Source organism: Mustela nivalis (genome assembly GCF_964662115.1).
Source record: "Mustela nivalis genome assembly, chromosome: 14".
Lineage (NCBI taxonomy): Eukaryota > Metazoa > Chordata > Mammalia > Carnivora > Mustelidae > Mustela > Mustela nivalis.
In genome coordinates, this window is record NC_139033.1 from 31,895,293 (window position 1) to 31,911,298 (window position 16,006).

The window sequence follows — 16,006 nt, forward strand, 5'->3', positions numbered from 1 at the left end:
TGCTCTTGTTAGCTTTACCATGATTACATCTATTATTAATATGGACAACATTAATAATTATAATAATACTAAAATATTTGTTCAGCTCCTGCCATGGGCCAAAACTCTGTGCAATCTCACTGAATCCTAACAATAGCCAACTTTTATTGATTAAAAAATGGAATTCCCAGAAGATAAATAAGGTCATAGATGGTTACTAGTAGAACCTTAGTGGTAGAACCTACAACTGCATCCAGAATTATGTAATTATAAAGCCCGTGGTCCTCACTGTTACGCATATGGTCTCTTAGAAAATTACTGAGTGACACTCAGTAGCTGGAAAGAGTCCAACTGTCCAATGTGCATAATTTATTACTAACAAGTCATACAGGAGCATGAGTGGTCTCTAACTTTTCTTTCTCTATCTTGGCCAAGATCCTAAAATACATGCTAGGAAAATCTATCTTGTCTCATACCGCATTCACACGGAAAGGATAAAGCCCATTCAGTTTCTTCTCGAATGGAGTTTTCCACTTTCCTTTGAAGTAGACAGCATTCACCAGGACCATCTTGGTGTCCTCATCTACAGAACCTTCAGGTAACAAGTCTGGGATTTTGCCTACAGAAAACAACATATGTTTAGGGTTCATGACCAAGAACTATGATGATGCTATGATTTGAATCTCTTGAGTCACCATCAAACTCAGCATCTACATTTGTCAGATTCTGCAGAGGTGATGATCTCAACTCAGGTTTTTCTCCCAATTTATTTAAAGCATAAATAAATCAGACAACCTTTCTCAGAAGGTTTGCAAAGTCCAAGAGAAAATGAAGGAGTTATGCATTTAAAATTTAGAATGATGGGGTGCCTTGGTGGCTCAGTGGGTTAAAGCCTCTGCCTTCGGCTCAGGTCATGATCTCAGGGTCCTGGGATCAAGCCTCACATTGGGCTCTCTGCTCAGTGGGGAACCTGCTTCCTCCTCTCTCTGCCTGCCTCTCTGCCTACTTGTAATCTCTGTCTGTCAAATAAATAAATAAAATCTTTAATATTTAGAATGACTATCAAACATGGAAATATTTTCACCTCTTTTTATGTTGTTTTCTCAAAGTTTCTCAAAATTTAGCACTCCTTCTAGATCAGATCCAGACACTCTATGGGTCTGACCCATTGATTCATTCAAAAACTGTCTTGTTTTTGTTTGAAGTTGTGCTAGATCTATAGTAGGAGTTGGGCAGATACAAGAGGGGAAAAAGGAAGAATTGCCCTGGATGGGTTGAGAATATTAGAAGAGGCATTCAAAACTAGCAGTGAGACAATGCGTCAGAAATCCAGCAACAGAATGCAAAGTAGTGTGGCTGTGCAGAAAAGGGGGTACATGAATAAGCCAGGGAAGAAAGGGTCTCAGAAATTATAACACCCAACTGTGGTAGTTAAGAACAACATGGCTTGAGAAACAGCCCACTTACACTTAATACCTGCCCTATAATTTTTCAACTGCTCAAACACATTATTTTACTTAATCCTGACAGCTATTCTATTGGGATATTACTAGTGTCATTTTCCACAAAAAGATCCTCCACTAAGAAAGGTTAGCAACCTCCTCAAGGTCATAAACTGGGAAAGTGGTCAGGATTCTGTGTCCGCCTCTACCACCTCCCAATCCTACTGACAGACGCAGGACTCACATAAAGGTCAATGGAATCTGACCAGCTTCCCTTTATCCATTCAATATATCACCTGGGCAATGAAAACCCTTGGTTACTATTGAAAAATGCTACAGCTTTACTTAACTTTGTGATGTAAATGACAGAATTCATGTGATCATAATAAATAAAACAAACAGTTCCCTCAAATTATTACAAAATTTGGTGAAGCAGTCAGCCCAAAAGATGAGGCATTTTGACAACACAACTGCTTGAGTCATGGCTGCTGAAGACAGGAAGAAAGTGAATTTGTGCTGTTCTCAGAAAAGCAGAACTCCTACATGTCTCTTGAATTCTGCAGTCGGTTTTTACTTTCACTTCTGCTAATCTTCCCTTTCCCTGGCTCCTCTGTGTCAGTGGTTTGTCAATATTTTAGAACAGTAATTTCAAAAGCTGTTATAGAAATGAAGAACAAAGGGAGAACAACTATTTTGGGAGAAACAAAAATATTTTATAAGTTCTACAGACCTTTTGCTTTTTCCCAATATGGGGGCCAAGAAACCAAGACTACAAACTATTGCTTGCAACCACGTTTTAAACATAGGAGTTAAATGAACATTTACTTTTTACCTACCTTATAATGCAAACTTTTTAAACACCCAAATGAAGAATTCAGAATTAGACTAAGGATCAAAGACGAAGAACCCCCAGTTTCATCATTAACTGGTAGTGGAATCTTGAAAGAGTCAGTTAACCCCTCTCAGACGAAGAGTCCACCACCATGAAGGGGCAAATTTGGGTAAATTATCTCCAAGTACCTTTCCAGTCCTAACAGCTCATAAATCTATGAAATACCCAGAACAAATCTAATAATTTCTACGTTTTTCTTCCTAGAAATCCATCTATATATTGCTAGTCAGCAGTTATTTTTTTGTGACCTATAATTCAAACCTAGAGATTTGAGAGAATGAAGGATTTTCATTATCAGCCAAAGACTGTGCTTATTTTTGTGGAGACACAGGAGAAGAGTGACATATTGGCGCTACCCTCAAATAATTATGGTCTGTATGGGTCGACAAAGCAAACAAAATAAAATCAGGTCAGCTACAGTTGAAGGCTGTATAAGGCGAACGTTAACAGGACTCATGAAACTAACAAAAGAGCAAAGGGGTAGAGAGGAGGGGAGTGGCTGGGAGGTACCTCTAGAAAGGCTAGGACTTGGGCTTGCCACTTAAATTAAACTCTGGCATTAAGGAATGCGTAAGAAGTTAAGTATGGAAGGCAGCAACCGAGAGCTCAGGGGCCAACAGTCATCAAGTATGGTCTGTGGGATAATTAAGAATTCGAAAGTCAAGGTGAAGAGTAAGATGTTCTGCAGAGGCCAGCTGGGGGGCAGCGACGCTGTTTCTGTGTGGGGACAAGTGTGTGAAGTCAGTCCTTTCTGCAGTCTCCTCCCCTCCCCGTACTCCACACTGGAGGCCAGCCAATTCCACTCTTTGCCTCAGAGGGCCAAGCTCTCTCACCTCAGCATCTTGGCACATCTATACACTGTGTCTAGAATCCTCTCCCCATGCTCTTGGCCTGGCCAGCTGCAGCCCATCCTCCTAGTCACGACATAAGCACTTCTCATTCCAGGAAGACCCCTCCAGTCATAACGTTGGAGGCCAGCACCTTCCTCACACACTCCCATGCAGTGTCCTGCATGTCCCCATCAAGCACTTATGGTCACCTTACAGCCATCACCGACTGAACTGAATACCACCGACTGAACTGAACTTACTGATTGTAAGTTCTAGGGTGGCGGGGTCTGAGTTCTGTTTCTTTTACAGAATGTGTACAGTGCCTGGCACGTAATATGTGGTGGGTTCAATAACAATACAATGACAATGAATGGATGATTTCATCAAATGTGAGTCCTGGTAAAAAACAAAAGAGAAGCAGGAACCCATGAAAGAATTAGGAACATAAGCTCCAATAGTAGACGTGATTCAGCAGGGCCCTAAAGAACCTCACAGCAGGTAGACTTGGAATGGTGAAGAACAGGTAAAATAATTTTCTGATCCCTCCTCCTTTGTTGCCAGTGGTCTCACCCAGTTACTCAGCGGAGGGTCACGCCTTTTTTCTTCATTTTTGTCCCAGCAGACAGAGGGCACGGTTATTTCAATACTGGCATTTCCTACATTGGAAGATGTGTCTGCCTGTTCTCACCTTCCATCCTAAGGTAATATCCAAAATCGGATGATTGACGTACTGAACACATGTCTTCCTTTAGTAGACCTCAACTGTTTTTTTTTTTTCACTTAATGCACCACTTGGCTAAATGAGAATTGGGCTATGTTAACCAAAATAATTAAGGTGAAGGGAATTTTAAGGGAGTTAGGGCTAGGCACAGAAGTGACTTTTTGAAAAAAAAAAAAATAGATCAACGGTTTCTAACTGAAAAGAAGAACAGGAAATATGGCTTTGGTTTTACCTTTGGTCTGAGTCTTGACCCAAGAATTAATCTTTTTTCTGGTTTCTTCAGCACATTCTAGGAAGTCGACCGCCTGGGGTTCTGTAGAGTAGTATTTCTTGGAGAGTTGCATGTATTCCTTTAAAGCAAGGAACCAGCTAATGACCCAGAATATCACTGAACAAGACTTGATGTAATTGTAAATCATGGGCTTACTGTCAAAAGTTGAAGGGGGGGGGTGGTAAGGGGCTGAGGTAAGGGAAGGGGTGGAGGGCGGCACTGGGGGGCTGGGAGGCTGAAAGAGGAAATGGTGTGTATTGTAAGTGCTCCGTTGACCCCCTTGCCCGTACTCACTTGCCCTTCTGAACTGTGCATTATAGACACTGAGTCCAAGGGGAAGGCCGGGCATGTGGGGAGTGGTCCTGGAAATCACTGTTCCCCCAGCTGTGGCAGTCACTCTGCAACGTGGGGCCTTTGCATGCATTGGGGGGGGGAGCACTTGACCTCGGGAGCATGCAAACAGCTGCCATGACCCTGGGTGTTTGGAGCCTCAGGGCGCTCATGTGGAATTCTGACTCTCTGTGGGCATCACAGACAGCAGCTTCGAAAGGGACCCCATTGCACACGGCGGGGCCTGACATTTCAGCTGCAGATTCCACTTACCTCCTTGAACCTCGCCGACTGCTCTCCGAACAGCATATTGACGCTCTCCAATAAATACTCCCCTGTGGACGCATTGATGGCCGAGCTGAGAGAGCTGAACGAGGAGTGGACTGCCGCTCCAGCTTGTGCCTGAAACAGAAAGGGTCTCTTTAGGTAACACAGGGTGGCTAAACAAGGTATTTCTTAAGCAAACGTGTTCTTTCAGTGCAACAATAAAATGCCGTGTAATGGATACTTGGCACTTTCTGACACTTAGGGGACTCTCTGAGGAAATACTTCTGATACAGCGCGCTAAAACCCAGAAGGCAACGTTTTACTCGTTTCAAATTTTGCTGCACCTATAGATTACATTTCACCTTGAAGTAACCGATGTCCTAGAAGGAAGTTAGGCTTCTTTTATAATTTCCTAAATTCAAGGTCTCTAAGGGATTTTGTTATACTAAAACATTACCTAGGAGATGTTCTAGAAAAAGTTAACGTATGTCCCAAAGTACCCATTTTATAATTATAGGGGAGTCTGTACAGTGGGAAATCTGGGTTCTAGAAAGCCATGAAAATGTAGGTGAATTCTAATCCTCAACCCGGAGTTCGTAAGCATGACGAAAGACATAGGACTCAGTCACAGCCACAGAAGGTAAAGCAGGGGACAGAGCCCTGCAGATGGGCTCCTGGGTGTCCCAGGAAACTGGCTGGATTTCCATCTTGATGGGGCCCTCTTCCCCTCCTCTAGCCCATAATTCCCTGGGCAACGGGGGCATGGAGCAACATTGCAAGAAGGAAGTTATGGGCGATATCCCCTTACCAAACCCACAGCGTATTAGGGGAGTTGCTTATCAATAGGAGTCCATCTGTGCCCAGTAAGTTAGCTAGAGAGCTGGTGTTTAAGGAAATAGAGTATTGAGAAAAGATATTAACTGAGATAGATGATGAATAGATCCGTACATACATACATGGACAGATGATAAACAGGTAGGGAGGTTGCGAGGGATAGCCAAGGGTAGTCTCGCATGAAGTCATGGGGCCTGACCTACCCCACTGCTCAACTGCTTGTCACTCTTTACCTTCTTCCACCTGTATCCATGCATGTGTATTCTAGGAGCTGCTCCCATGATTTCAGAATAGATTACACATGCCCACCTAATGGCAGAGTGATGGGATTAAATCCAAAAACAGTTTTTGACCTAAAAGCCCTGAAGTCTAGATTCTACTCTGGCCCTGCTCCTATTTATCCATGTGCCCATAGGGTATTTATTTAAGGGCTCTGAGTCTTAGGTTTCTTTCTATGAATGGGAGAAGTTGTACTAAGTTCCTTCCCTGTCTACCACTGTGTCTTTAAGACAAGAAGATTCTAGAAATAAAATGCAAAAGGAATTATGAACCAGTGAGTCAGATACCTGCAAAATGGCCTCAGGATAAGTGCCCTTCTGGATCTGTTGCTTGAGTTCACAACCGGTGAGGTTCACTGGGGTCACTGGGGTCTTCTGAGCAACAACCTTGTCAAACTGAAACACCTACATTTGGAATTAGAGACAATGTATTTATGAGTATATTCTCCTGCTATATTATGTCACCTTGAAACCAGTGGTGCTCAGGTACCTCTTGGAGGTCCTATCTACTTCCCTACCTTTGTGTCTCAGAAATAAGCACATGCTCTTTATACATAACATATAGGTGTCTGCAACTGAAATTTCTCTCCTAAGATACAGCTTGAGTTATTTTACACCAATCCATATATATACTGGCCATTTTGACAACAATTTGTTCTTATGAAATGATTTGTAACCTTTTCACTAAAGTATCTAAATTACCATCCAAGCCATAAACGGACTTGATAACAAATGCCAGTATTTTGAAGAAAAAAATAAGGTTAATTCACGACCTTGGAGTTCTCTGTCTTTTCAAAGGCTTTATCTATTATCCACTTCCAATCTGTCAAAAACTACAAGCCCAAGTTAGTTTAGGCATAAACACACTTGCTCACTATTAACAGGGATCCCATAAAATATTTGCACACACTGTATTACACAGAGAAACCAGCATCCATGTGGGGCACAGGTGACTAGGGTCAGATGACATATGAATCTCTTTATATCGTAAATGGCAGATCCAGAAAACACAGGAAGCTGGAGGGGGGAAAGCTGGTCCTACGAAGCTGCCCCGGCTCCTTCCCAGCACGACAGCTTTCCAGCCTGGCCTCTCGGGTCTCAGCACCCCCAGCCTGGCCCTGCACCCAGGTCTTCCCCCAATCTCCCACACCCCTTGGGTCCCATTGGGCCCGCATCGCATCCCTTGTGGGGCCGGTGGTGAGGAGGACCTCTCTGGTGAGTGGACTGATGGTGGGGACTCTGCCGACAGAGGAAACGCAAGCTTGCCCAGCCAGGTGGTGTTTCTGGGTTGGCAGGACAGGTGCTAAGGGCTACGGGCTCTTTCTCTGCTCTTCCGATTAGATGTCATAAGTCCCATCTAACCCTCTGAAAAGAAGTGGCCCTACTGTTGCTCCTACAGAAGGGAAGAATATTTCCCAAAACAGCTTTTTTGGTTTTTGTCCTTTCTGAGGAAGCTGACACTTAAATCAGGAGTCTCCTGGCTAGCCCTAAAGCCTTCCTGAATCACAGCAAAAGCCCCACAGAAACGGGGGAGGGGAGGGGGCCCTGGGCCACGCAGAAGCCTGGGTAAAGAGAGGCACTGCCCAGCCAGGCAGTGGAGCCCGAGGGGGCCCTGGGGCTTCATTCTGAACCTAAGAGCTTTCCACATCCTCCTTTCTTTCCACTGCCACCATAATCTTCACCAGGCGCACCAAGTCCCAGCCGTGGGACCTCTCCCCGGCCCCCTTCCTGGTCTATAGGAACAACACGGTAATCACAGCCTCGGCTCCGAGCGGCGCGCAGCACGGTGCGCAAACTCATGAAAGGCTCTCGGGCGCCTGGCTGAGGCCCTGAGGGTCACTAGCTGTCAACACAGACGCGGCTCCCAGACGCTCTGCGGTTGACTCAAGCCTTCACACCTGTCCTCCAGCGGGGCCGCTCTCGTGCTCTTTTTGTAGATGAGAAAGCGGAGGCTCAGAGAGTTTCCATGCCTTCCTCCACACACCTAGCAGCGAGCGGCAGAGCCACCACTCCACACAGCCGGGCCTGTCCCCAGAGTCCACCCTCCTTCCTCCAAGCCAAAGAGCCTCTCTTCTTCCTTTTAGCAGGGAATGAACCACATTTCCCTTCGATTTTTAAAACCAGTACATGCAGCAGAGTTAGAGAAAAACAATAGAACATCTTTGCCTAGACCCAAATGCTTGAAGCACTTTCTAGATACAGAAAAGCTGTCTGTGCCCAGAGAGACGGATACGTTCATTCGCCTCCGGTGTCAAAATCTTTTTCTTTCTTTCTTTTTTTTTTTTTTTTTAACAACCTAGAGTACTTCATTTCTCATTTTCCCTCACAGTATATTGCTTCTGCTCCCTTTATGGTGAAAAAATTAAGACCCTGATGTTTTCTGAAGTTTGACATACAGTTCAAGGTTTCCAGCCTCCTCCAAGGGGAAGAGAATAAAGGGGAAGGTGTGTTGCCAAATACGGCTGGTATCAGGGTTGAGCAACTGAGTTTTGTTGTAAGCCTAGATGTTTAAACTGCCACATTCACCGGGAGGGATGCTTTTTACTTCCCTGCCTCGTACGGTGAGATTGGCAAACACTCCCTGTGAACAGCCTTGAACCAGACCCACGGTAAATGGGTCACTGTGCACCAGCAAAGGACAGCCGTAGTCTCAGGCACGGTTCTCGTGGGAAACCCGAAAGTGGCCGGGGGCATTTTGGTGTGACTGAGAGCACAGCATATGCTTGTGAGAAAGCAGGGCCTGTACCTCAAGCACTCAATGTCAACATTTGTGGCTATGCGAGTCTGAAAGACTCTTAATTATATGATGACCTTATCCAGCTCACTGACCTCAGACATAACAGGAGCAGGTTGAATTCATCCCACGGGAGTCCTGTGGCATGTGGTGGATTTCCAAGGCCCAGGACTCTGTGAAGGAGTCCCCTGACTGAACTGGTGTCCCTTCACCAAGCACCGAAGCCAGCGGACTTAACAGAAAGGCCTCACAATGTTCATGCACACCCTGTCCACCCTGATTTTGAAAACTGGCCATCAGGCCAGACGCCGTTTTGTTGATGTGACCTCACGGGGTTGATAACGTGGCCGAGGCCCTCTGAAGTCACACTGTTCTCCTTGTATCTCCAGCAGTGTGGTAACCAGAGCTTTTCAGGACACTCTTCATTATCTACAGTTGAAAGCTTTCATGGTTTAGCTGCTTTGGAGATTCGAATCTAGGGAGCTTGTGTGGTGATGGCATGTGACAACAACTGACCTCCGTAAAGTCAAGCTGCTACCTGAAGCATACAATCGCAATTCTACAATTCCATTCAGGAGAGACCCAGTCCTAGTTTGGAGCTCTAACAGACACTCACCTTGGCCATCTGGTCTGCAGTGTTGCCTCTGGCACCCAGGTAGACCATGGCCATGGTAGATGAGATGCTCCACGGAGAGAAGAAGAGATTCGGGGTGGCACTAGTATTTGCCAGATGCTTGAAAAAATTGAGGGCAAAGATTGTGTTGGCCACATAAAGGTCTTCCATTGTTTCAATCTGGAAGGAAAGTGAGGAAGAAAGAAACAGGTCTGAAAGGTGACTCAACATTTTAGGTGATATTGGCCGAGTAGTACATGGTGTGCCCTGCACAGGAAAGGGGTTCCCTCTCTGCTCTTCCTTCATGGCACAGCATGAACTAGAGCCCAGATGTCATCATGGTCATGTGATGTGAGCAACCTCACAGGGCTCCAGGCTTCATGCGATGTTCTGCTGTTACCAACTTAAAATCCTTAATAATTTTGAACAAAGGCTCTGCATTTTCCTTTTACGCTGGATCCTGAAAATTATGTAGTTGATCTTGAGATGCAGGGAGCAGTTACGTGATGAGTAGGGACGCTTCATATAATAATCATAATAAGAGCAAAGACAATGAATAGCATTTATTAGATTTTTACTATACAACAGATGCCATTCTAAACATTCTACCAACCATTTAATTCTTACCAAAACCCTATCAGAAAGGCATTGCTATTTGCATTTTACGAAGGAAGAAGCAACAGCACAGAGAATCAGGAAAGTGACCAGTGTCACCCAACTATAAAGGGCAGGACCAGGCGTCGGAGCCAGGTGGGGGGCCTCCAGGGTCACACTTTCAACCTCAAGGCTCCATCTGCAAATATCCAGCACACACATGGGCAAATACATGCAGAGTCAAACACTTATTCCTGTTGGCCCCAGCTGAGATCACTAGCCTTCCCTCAGACTCTCTGTTTCTAGAAGTGGTTTGGATTCACCAGTTGAGGTTGGTGTTTTTACCCACTTCCAACCTCCTGTACGCCCCGCCCCTCCACACCTACATCTACAACCTGCAATAAAACAGCTTCCCACGCTAAGGAGTTCAGTATGGGGGGTGCTGGAATGGTCGCCTGCTTCTCCAGCACCCGTGCCCCCCCACCAGCAGGCAAATCCATTGCAGGCAACACGGCATGCAATGAACATGAAACAGACACACACACACCCTATCACCACCTGAAGATAAAGGACGGACACACCTTCTGTGACCCATGTGAAGCGGAAAGCATGGACACACCCGAGGTGTGTACAGTATCTGTTGGTACTGGCCAGCGATCATTTTTCTGGCTCTGTGTTATGCTTTCACAGTGGCTTAAAACACACCCTATAATTACCAAAATATATAAATATACCAAATGACGCTGACACTCATCCCACAGGAACCTTTGTGACAGTGGCTTCCCAGAGCTGAGGAGGGGCTGAGGGAGGCTCCAAGGTGAGGGGTGAGGGAAGTCCCCGTCTGTAGGCTTGGCTCACTCAGCAGGCTTCCCAGCAAGGGCCAGGACTCACTTCCCTCCCCAATCCCGGGGTTGTCTTAGGGGAACGCTTGGCTCATGAACACTCTTCTTTAAGAAAATCATTGCAATCTGAATCAAAATGTCTCATTTGAAATACCACCCAAGTGTATTTTATCGAGACAAAATTGTAAATTAAGCAAAATTTGTCCCTGAAACCATTTCTTCTCATTCAGTCCTCGCAGGATCTGAAGAGGGTACATCCTGTTATCTTCATTTTTTAGGTTGCCTCCTGATGCTCAGAGAGCTTAAGTGACTTGCAGAAGGTCACAGAGCTTCTATGCAATGGTGCCGGGATTTAAGCCTAGATCTGTTTCAGGAACCCACTCGGTCCACACTGCCTCACAGTGCCTCTCTTTGTTGGTGGTGAACTTCACTGTTATGTGTAAGAGTTTAGGCAAGTTACTAGCTTGAGAAATGCTAGAAAGAGGAAATAAAAATAGGAAGGTAGCAAGTCCGTAATGCTCCTAGAAGGCGTATTAAGTAGGAAAAACAAACAAACAAATCCCACTATTTTTTTTTCTTGCTTCATCACTGAGATTGGATTAACTGGGTGACTCAGACATTTGTTTCCTCTTCCCTCCACTGATTTAAAATTGTCTTGAAACTAATTAGTCTTACTGGGCAGATCATTTTTGTGAACTGCCTCATAACATTTTGGAAACAAACTGATAATTAATATCATAAATAAAATATATCTCTATCCTCATGTGAAGAAAATTAATAAGGGCTCAGAGCCAGAAAAGTAACCGCAGGCTTCTCCCAGACGGAATTCGTTATCCTATCCTGCCTAGTCAGTCCCTCTGACACTAACAAAAGGTAAGTGTTAAACTATCAGAGAGGCTTTTGATAGATTTCTGGTGGCTTTATAAAGGAAAAAAGTACATAAGGACAGAATTAAATTCTCCCAGGTGCATTTACTTCTTTTAAAAATAGTCTAGTTTTTATTCCTTGAATAAGGGGCAATTAGCAGCATTTAACATTAAAAAAAAAAAAAAACTCACGTCTGTATTGCAGTTACCAAATTCCTTCAGCAGCATCGTTTTTGTTTAATTTGTGTCAATACCTTCCCAGGAAAACCTAGTAATTTTTTGATACAAAAATACAGAGATGTACATCGCACAGCTAGTTAGCTTCAGAGCCCAGACAATCTCAGCCTTCTGGTGCTTTTCACATGAGGTCTGAGAAGTTTGCAGTCTTGGAAACCTATGAAGGCACACATATGCCATTTTTCCTCTCAGGCAACTCCACACCTTACCTTTAGGTGGGACTCTGCCTGAGACAATGCACAACTGAAGTCACAGAATGAAACAGGTGACACCTGCTGTGTGTTTCTTATCATTAAAATTTTTAAAAATTGTTTAACCTCTGCATATCATCCCACTAATTAAGGTTTAATATCATCACAGGGAAGAATAAATGGGGAGTACCCGTGGGGCTGGGCTCCATGCATCACCTCCTGCCCCACAAGTTGACAAATGTGCCCTAAAGATGGGCACACATCATCAAGCTGGGAGGTGTCCTGAGGCGCCACCAAGGGCATCTTCTCGTTGATGCTGGATGCTAGATTTGAGTTTGCTGTGGCATTTAAAACAACCTGTTTTACGACAGCATCGTGCAAATATTTAGAAATTGACCACAAAAGGCAATGAAGACAAAGAGAAAATAGTATCTTCAAGGAAACGTCCCATCCAAACTTAGTACCTTCTCTGCCCCAACAAAATTAAAAGCAGTTCCTGTTATTTGATGACTTTCATAACGAATGAGTGTGTGTTTATGGGTATTAAATGATTTATTGAACTATTACTTCAGTCAATCCAACAACCGTTTGGAAAATTTTTCTCTTCCACCAAATTGACCAAGTATTGAACTCAATTCAATAAGTACAAGGGGCAGGGGCACCTGGGTGGCTCAGTGGGTTAAAGCCTCTGCCTTCAGCTCAGGTCGTGATCCCAGGGTCCTGGGATCAAGCCCCGAATCGAGCTCTCTGCTCCGTGGAGAGCCTGCTTCCTCCTCTCTCTCTGCCTGCCTCTCTGCCTCCTTGTGATCTCTCTCTGTCAAATAAATAAATAAATAAAATGTTTTAAAAAAAAGTAAGTACAAGGGGGTATTGAACAGACCCAACTCAGATTGCTGCTGAATTTCTGTAATTTCTGGTAGTTTTAGATAAAGACTGTCATCTTTCTTGTTTTTATTATATTTATATACAATTTATAGAATCCTTTCATTGCTTAAATTAGTATCTTTTAACTGATCTACCATTTCCATCCGATTCTGTGTCAAAACCCTAAGTTAGTAAAGAATATACATATTCTAACCTGTTCAGTAAAATCCCTGTCTCAACTTGACTGGGCACTGTAGTTCAGCTAATGTTACACACACATCTGCAGGCTTCTGAGATTCAAGATTAAGTCTTACTACAAATTGCATTCAAATCTCGACCCAAAATATTTTTACTTAAAAGAAACCTAAGCAAGAAAACACCATGACATTTTTACTCATTTTCTAGACACCCCACGCTTTAATTTTCATTATTAGCAATACCAGTAAGAAGGAAGAGGGAAAAAAATGAAAACCTGTTTCCACGGCCATGGAATTCACTGAAACATACCTGGTTATTCCCAGAGGCGCCACTGACAAGAAAACGTCCTCAGAGAGCTGTCAGAGTGCACACACGGAGTGGACTGGTTTTATACAGCTCTGCCCCTCCCACGGAGCATTTTTTTTCCTCACTCTCTTTCTAATCTGTATCCTTTGAGTGATTCAACATTTTACTCAGAAAGACATCACTATTCTAAAAATGCTTGTTTGCTAAGGCTCCGTTTAAGAAATTTGTTCGGAGGATGATGTCATTCAGAAACTTAAGAATTTGGTAATACCTACACATGCCTGTTAAAATTAGTCGAAGTTTGTCAGCCTGTTTCAAGCACTCCCTCTGTACCTGCGCCCCAGAACAGTGCCAAATTCTACAATTACCCTTTTACCATTGCACAGGGATGGCTCGTGGACCCTTTGCAATATCTAAAGACCACAGAATCCTTTCTTTCTGAGTCTAGACAGCCCCCAAGTGACCCTTTGGTCATGGCAAGGAAAAGAGGAACACTATTTTTCTTTCTTGGAGATTCTCTATTTTAAATTGTCTTAAATTTCTCAAAGTGGAATCTTATAAATAATTCTGGGTTCCACCCAAATCTCCTGTCAGCAGCCACACCCAAATAACTTTCTATTTGCACAGTGTTTCCAACACAAATCTTATCTTTTATTATACAGAGAAAATTCACTCTGTACTTAACATTGACTTTTACCTCTAGGATCATGATGTTGAAAACTTGATTGAAAAAAATCACTTGGTGGGGGTGCCTGGGTGGCTCAGTTGATTAAGCATCCAGCTCTTGATTTCTGCTCAGGTGGTGATCTCAGGGTTGTGAGATAGAGCCCCAGTACATCAGGCTCCGCACTGAGCAGGGAGCCTGCTTAAGATTTTCTCTCTCTCCCTCTCCATCTGCCCCTCCCTGCCCCTGTCACAAACATCCATGATATCTCTCTTAAAAAAAAAAATTAATAAAAAAAAAAAAAGCAAAGTTTAGGAAAAAAAGGTCACTAGGTGTTTAGATACAGGAAAGGAATTAAAAGACAAAAACAGAGAAAAAATAGGCATGATGAGTGATAATTTGAGTCTAAACATGGTTATATTGTTTGAGCTAATTGACAAGGGCAAAACACTAAAGGTGGCTTCTCATCTATTTGCTGTACTTTCATGTACAGGAAATCCTCAAAGGAAGAGATGGTTAGAAGTAAAAGCACTGTGTTTCTTCTCGGCTGCTGTGGCCAGCTCCCTGTCATGCTTGGAGAGCTGGGTTAATAACCTGAATGTCAGTGACACCAAGTCTGTGGGTTTGAGCCCTCTCTAGGCTTCTTAGCTCACCCGTGGTTCACAGAGCAAGATCTACCCATACCTCATCTTGCTTTTGTGAGTCTCCCATCCAAAGGAGTGGGGGTGACTTAGCCCAAACCCCTCATTATTATCAGAGGGACAATGGGATAAGTGTATTCTTCAGAATCTGTGCCTAGCAGCCAAAAGCCAAGTTATGTGATTTTCTTAATCGCTGGAAGACCCAGGTCACATCAAGAAAAAGCAGGAATCCCACCCTCGACAATGATCTTTCAACTCCTAAGTTCCTTCATGACACCAAAGGGAACTCATAGGCAGCCACTGACCTTTTTACAAGTTTTAACATCCCCTGGTGCTCAGCCAGATCTCCATCTCAGTGAGTGATCAGTAGATGCCATTGCTGGTCCAGGGGTTCCCCTTTCCACACTCAGTCTCCTGGGGGGCCCCTCTGGCAGTGTCTACAGGACCAATCTGTTCAACTGTTCTTGAACCACACATTGGCAGCTCAACAAACCATTGGGCCAATAGCGGATGTAGCTAGAAACCTGGCCACCCTTTGCTTGGCTCACTTTTCAGGCTCTGCTGTTTCCATCCGACGGCTTTCATTCCATTATCCTTCTCAACGAGAATGCTGTCCTCTCTTCTCCCCACTGACCCAAGTCTGTGAGGTTCTGCTCATACTCCACAGCTTCCATGACATCTAGTCTGATTTCTATAAATCTCAGTGAAGTCATGCTATGTAGAACTGCACCTCTTAGACCTACAACATACAGGTGTATTATTAATTCACTATTTAATCATATGTATTCTAGATATTTCATTGGAATGGGCCTCTATTCTCAAATAGGTTCTACACTTAATGCCCCTTCAGCAGCAAGAACAGTGCTGAACATCAATCTGGTACTTAACAAAATACGTTTTGACTGAGAGAAATGCTAAGACGTTCTAGAAAGGCTCTTTAGTATGGTGAGCAAAGATATGGATCCTGAGAGACTCAGAAAGGTCGAATTTGAATTTTCTTTCCTCCACTTACCCGTTATATAATCTCGCACAAATTTTTTCCTCAACTTATCCGAGCTTTAGTTTCTTAATGATGCTGCTACTGTCCGTTGCCTCTGCAAAAGCAATCCAATTTCTGCCCTTCTTCTTTTTTCTGATTTTGTTCAGGTATCAAGAGATTCCTTGCCTTGAGGAAGGAAGGCCTCATTGTTGGTTGGTGGGTAGCTCTATAACCCAACCTTGGTCAGTGAGGTTTGGGAGAAGTCTGTTGGGGAATGTCTGGGGAAGTTTTTTCTTCCTAATAGGATAGAGACATACAAAGTGAAGCTCCCTGTCACACACCACCTGCTTCTACCCAGCTTTGAGCCTGGCTGTGTGAGGATGAGATGCCAGGAGATACTCCCACTGTACATCAATCCAAGAGGAAGGCCAAG

General features: G+C 44.0%; 1 protein-coding gene across 1 annotated transcript in view; it reads right to left on the minus strand.

Moving 5' to 3' along the window:
• SERPINB2 (serpin family B member 2) overlaps nt 1–11,810 on the minus strand; it is a 39,111-nt gene extending 27,301 nt beyond the window's left edge. Inside the window, exons 1-6 of the mRNA XM_082699045.1 lie at nt 11,686–11,810; nt 9,195–9,371; nt 6,133–6,249; nt 4,739–4,867; nt 4,097–4,214; nt 456–598 (exon numbers count right to left, since the gene is read on the minus strand). Coding sequence (XP_082555171.1) covers nt 456–598; nt 4,097–4,214; nt 4,739–4,867; nt 6,133–6,249; nt 9,195–9,371; nt 11,686–11,721 — 720 coding nt within the window. The 5' untranslated portion in view covers nt 11,722–11,810. The remainder of the gene's footprint in view (nt 1–455; nt 599–4,096; nt 4,215–4,738; nt 4,868–6,132; nt 6,250–9,194; nt 9,372–11,685) is intronic.
• Nucleotides 11,811–16,006: the final 4,196 nt, after the last annotated feature.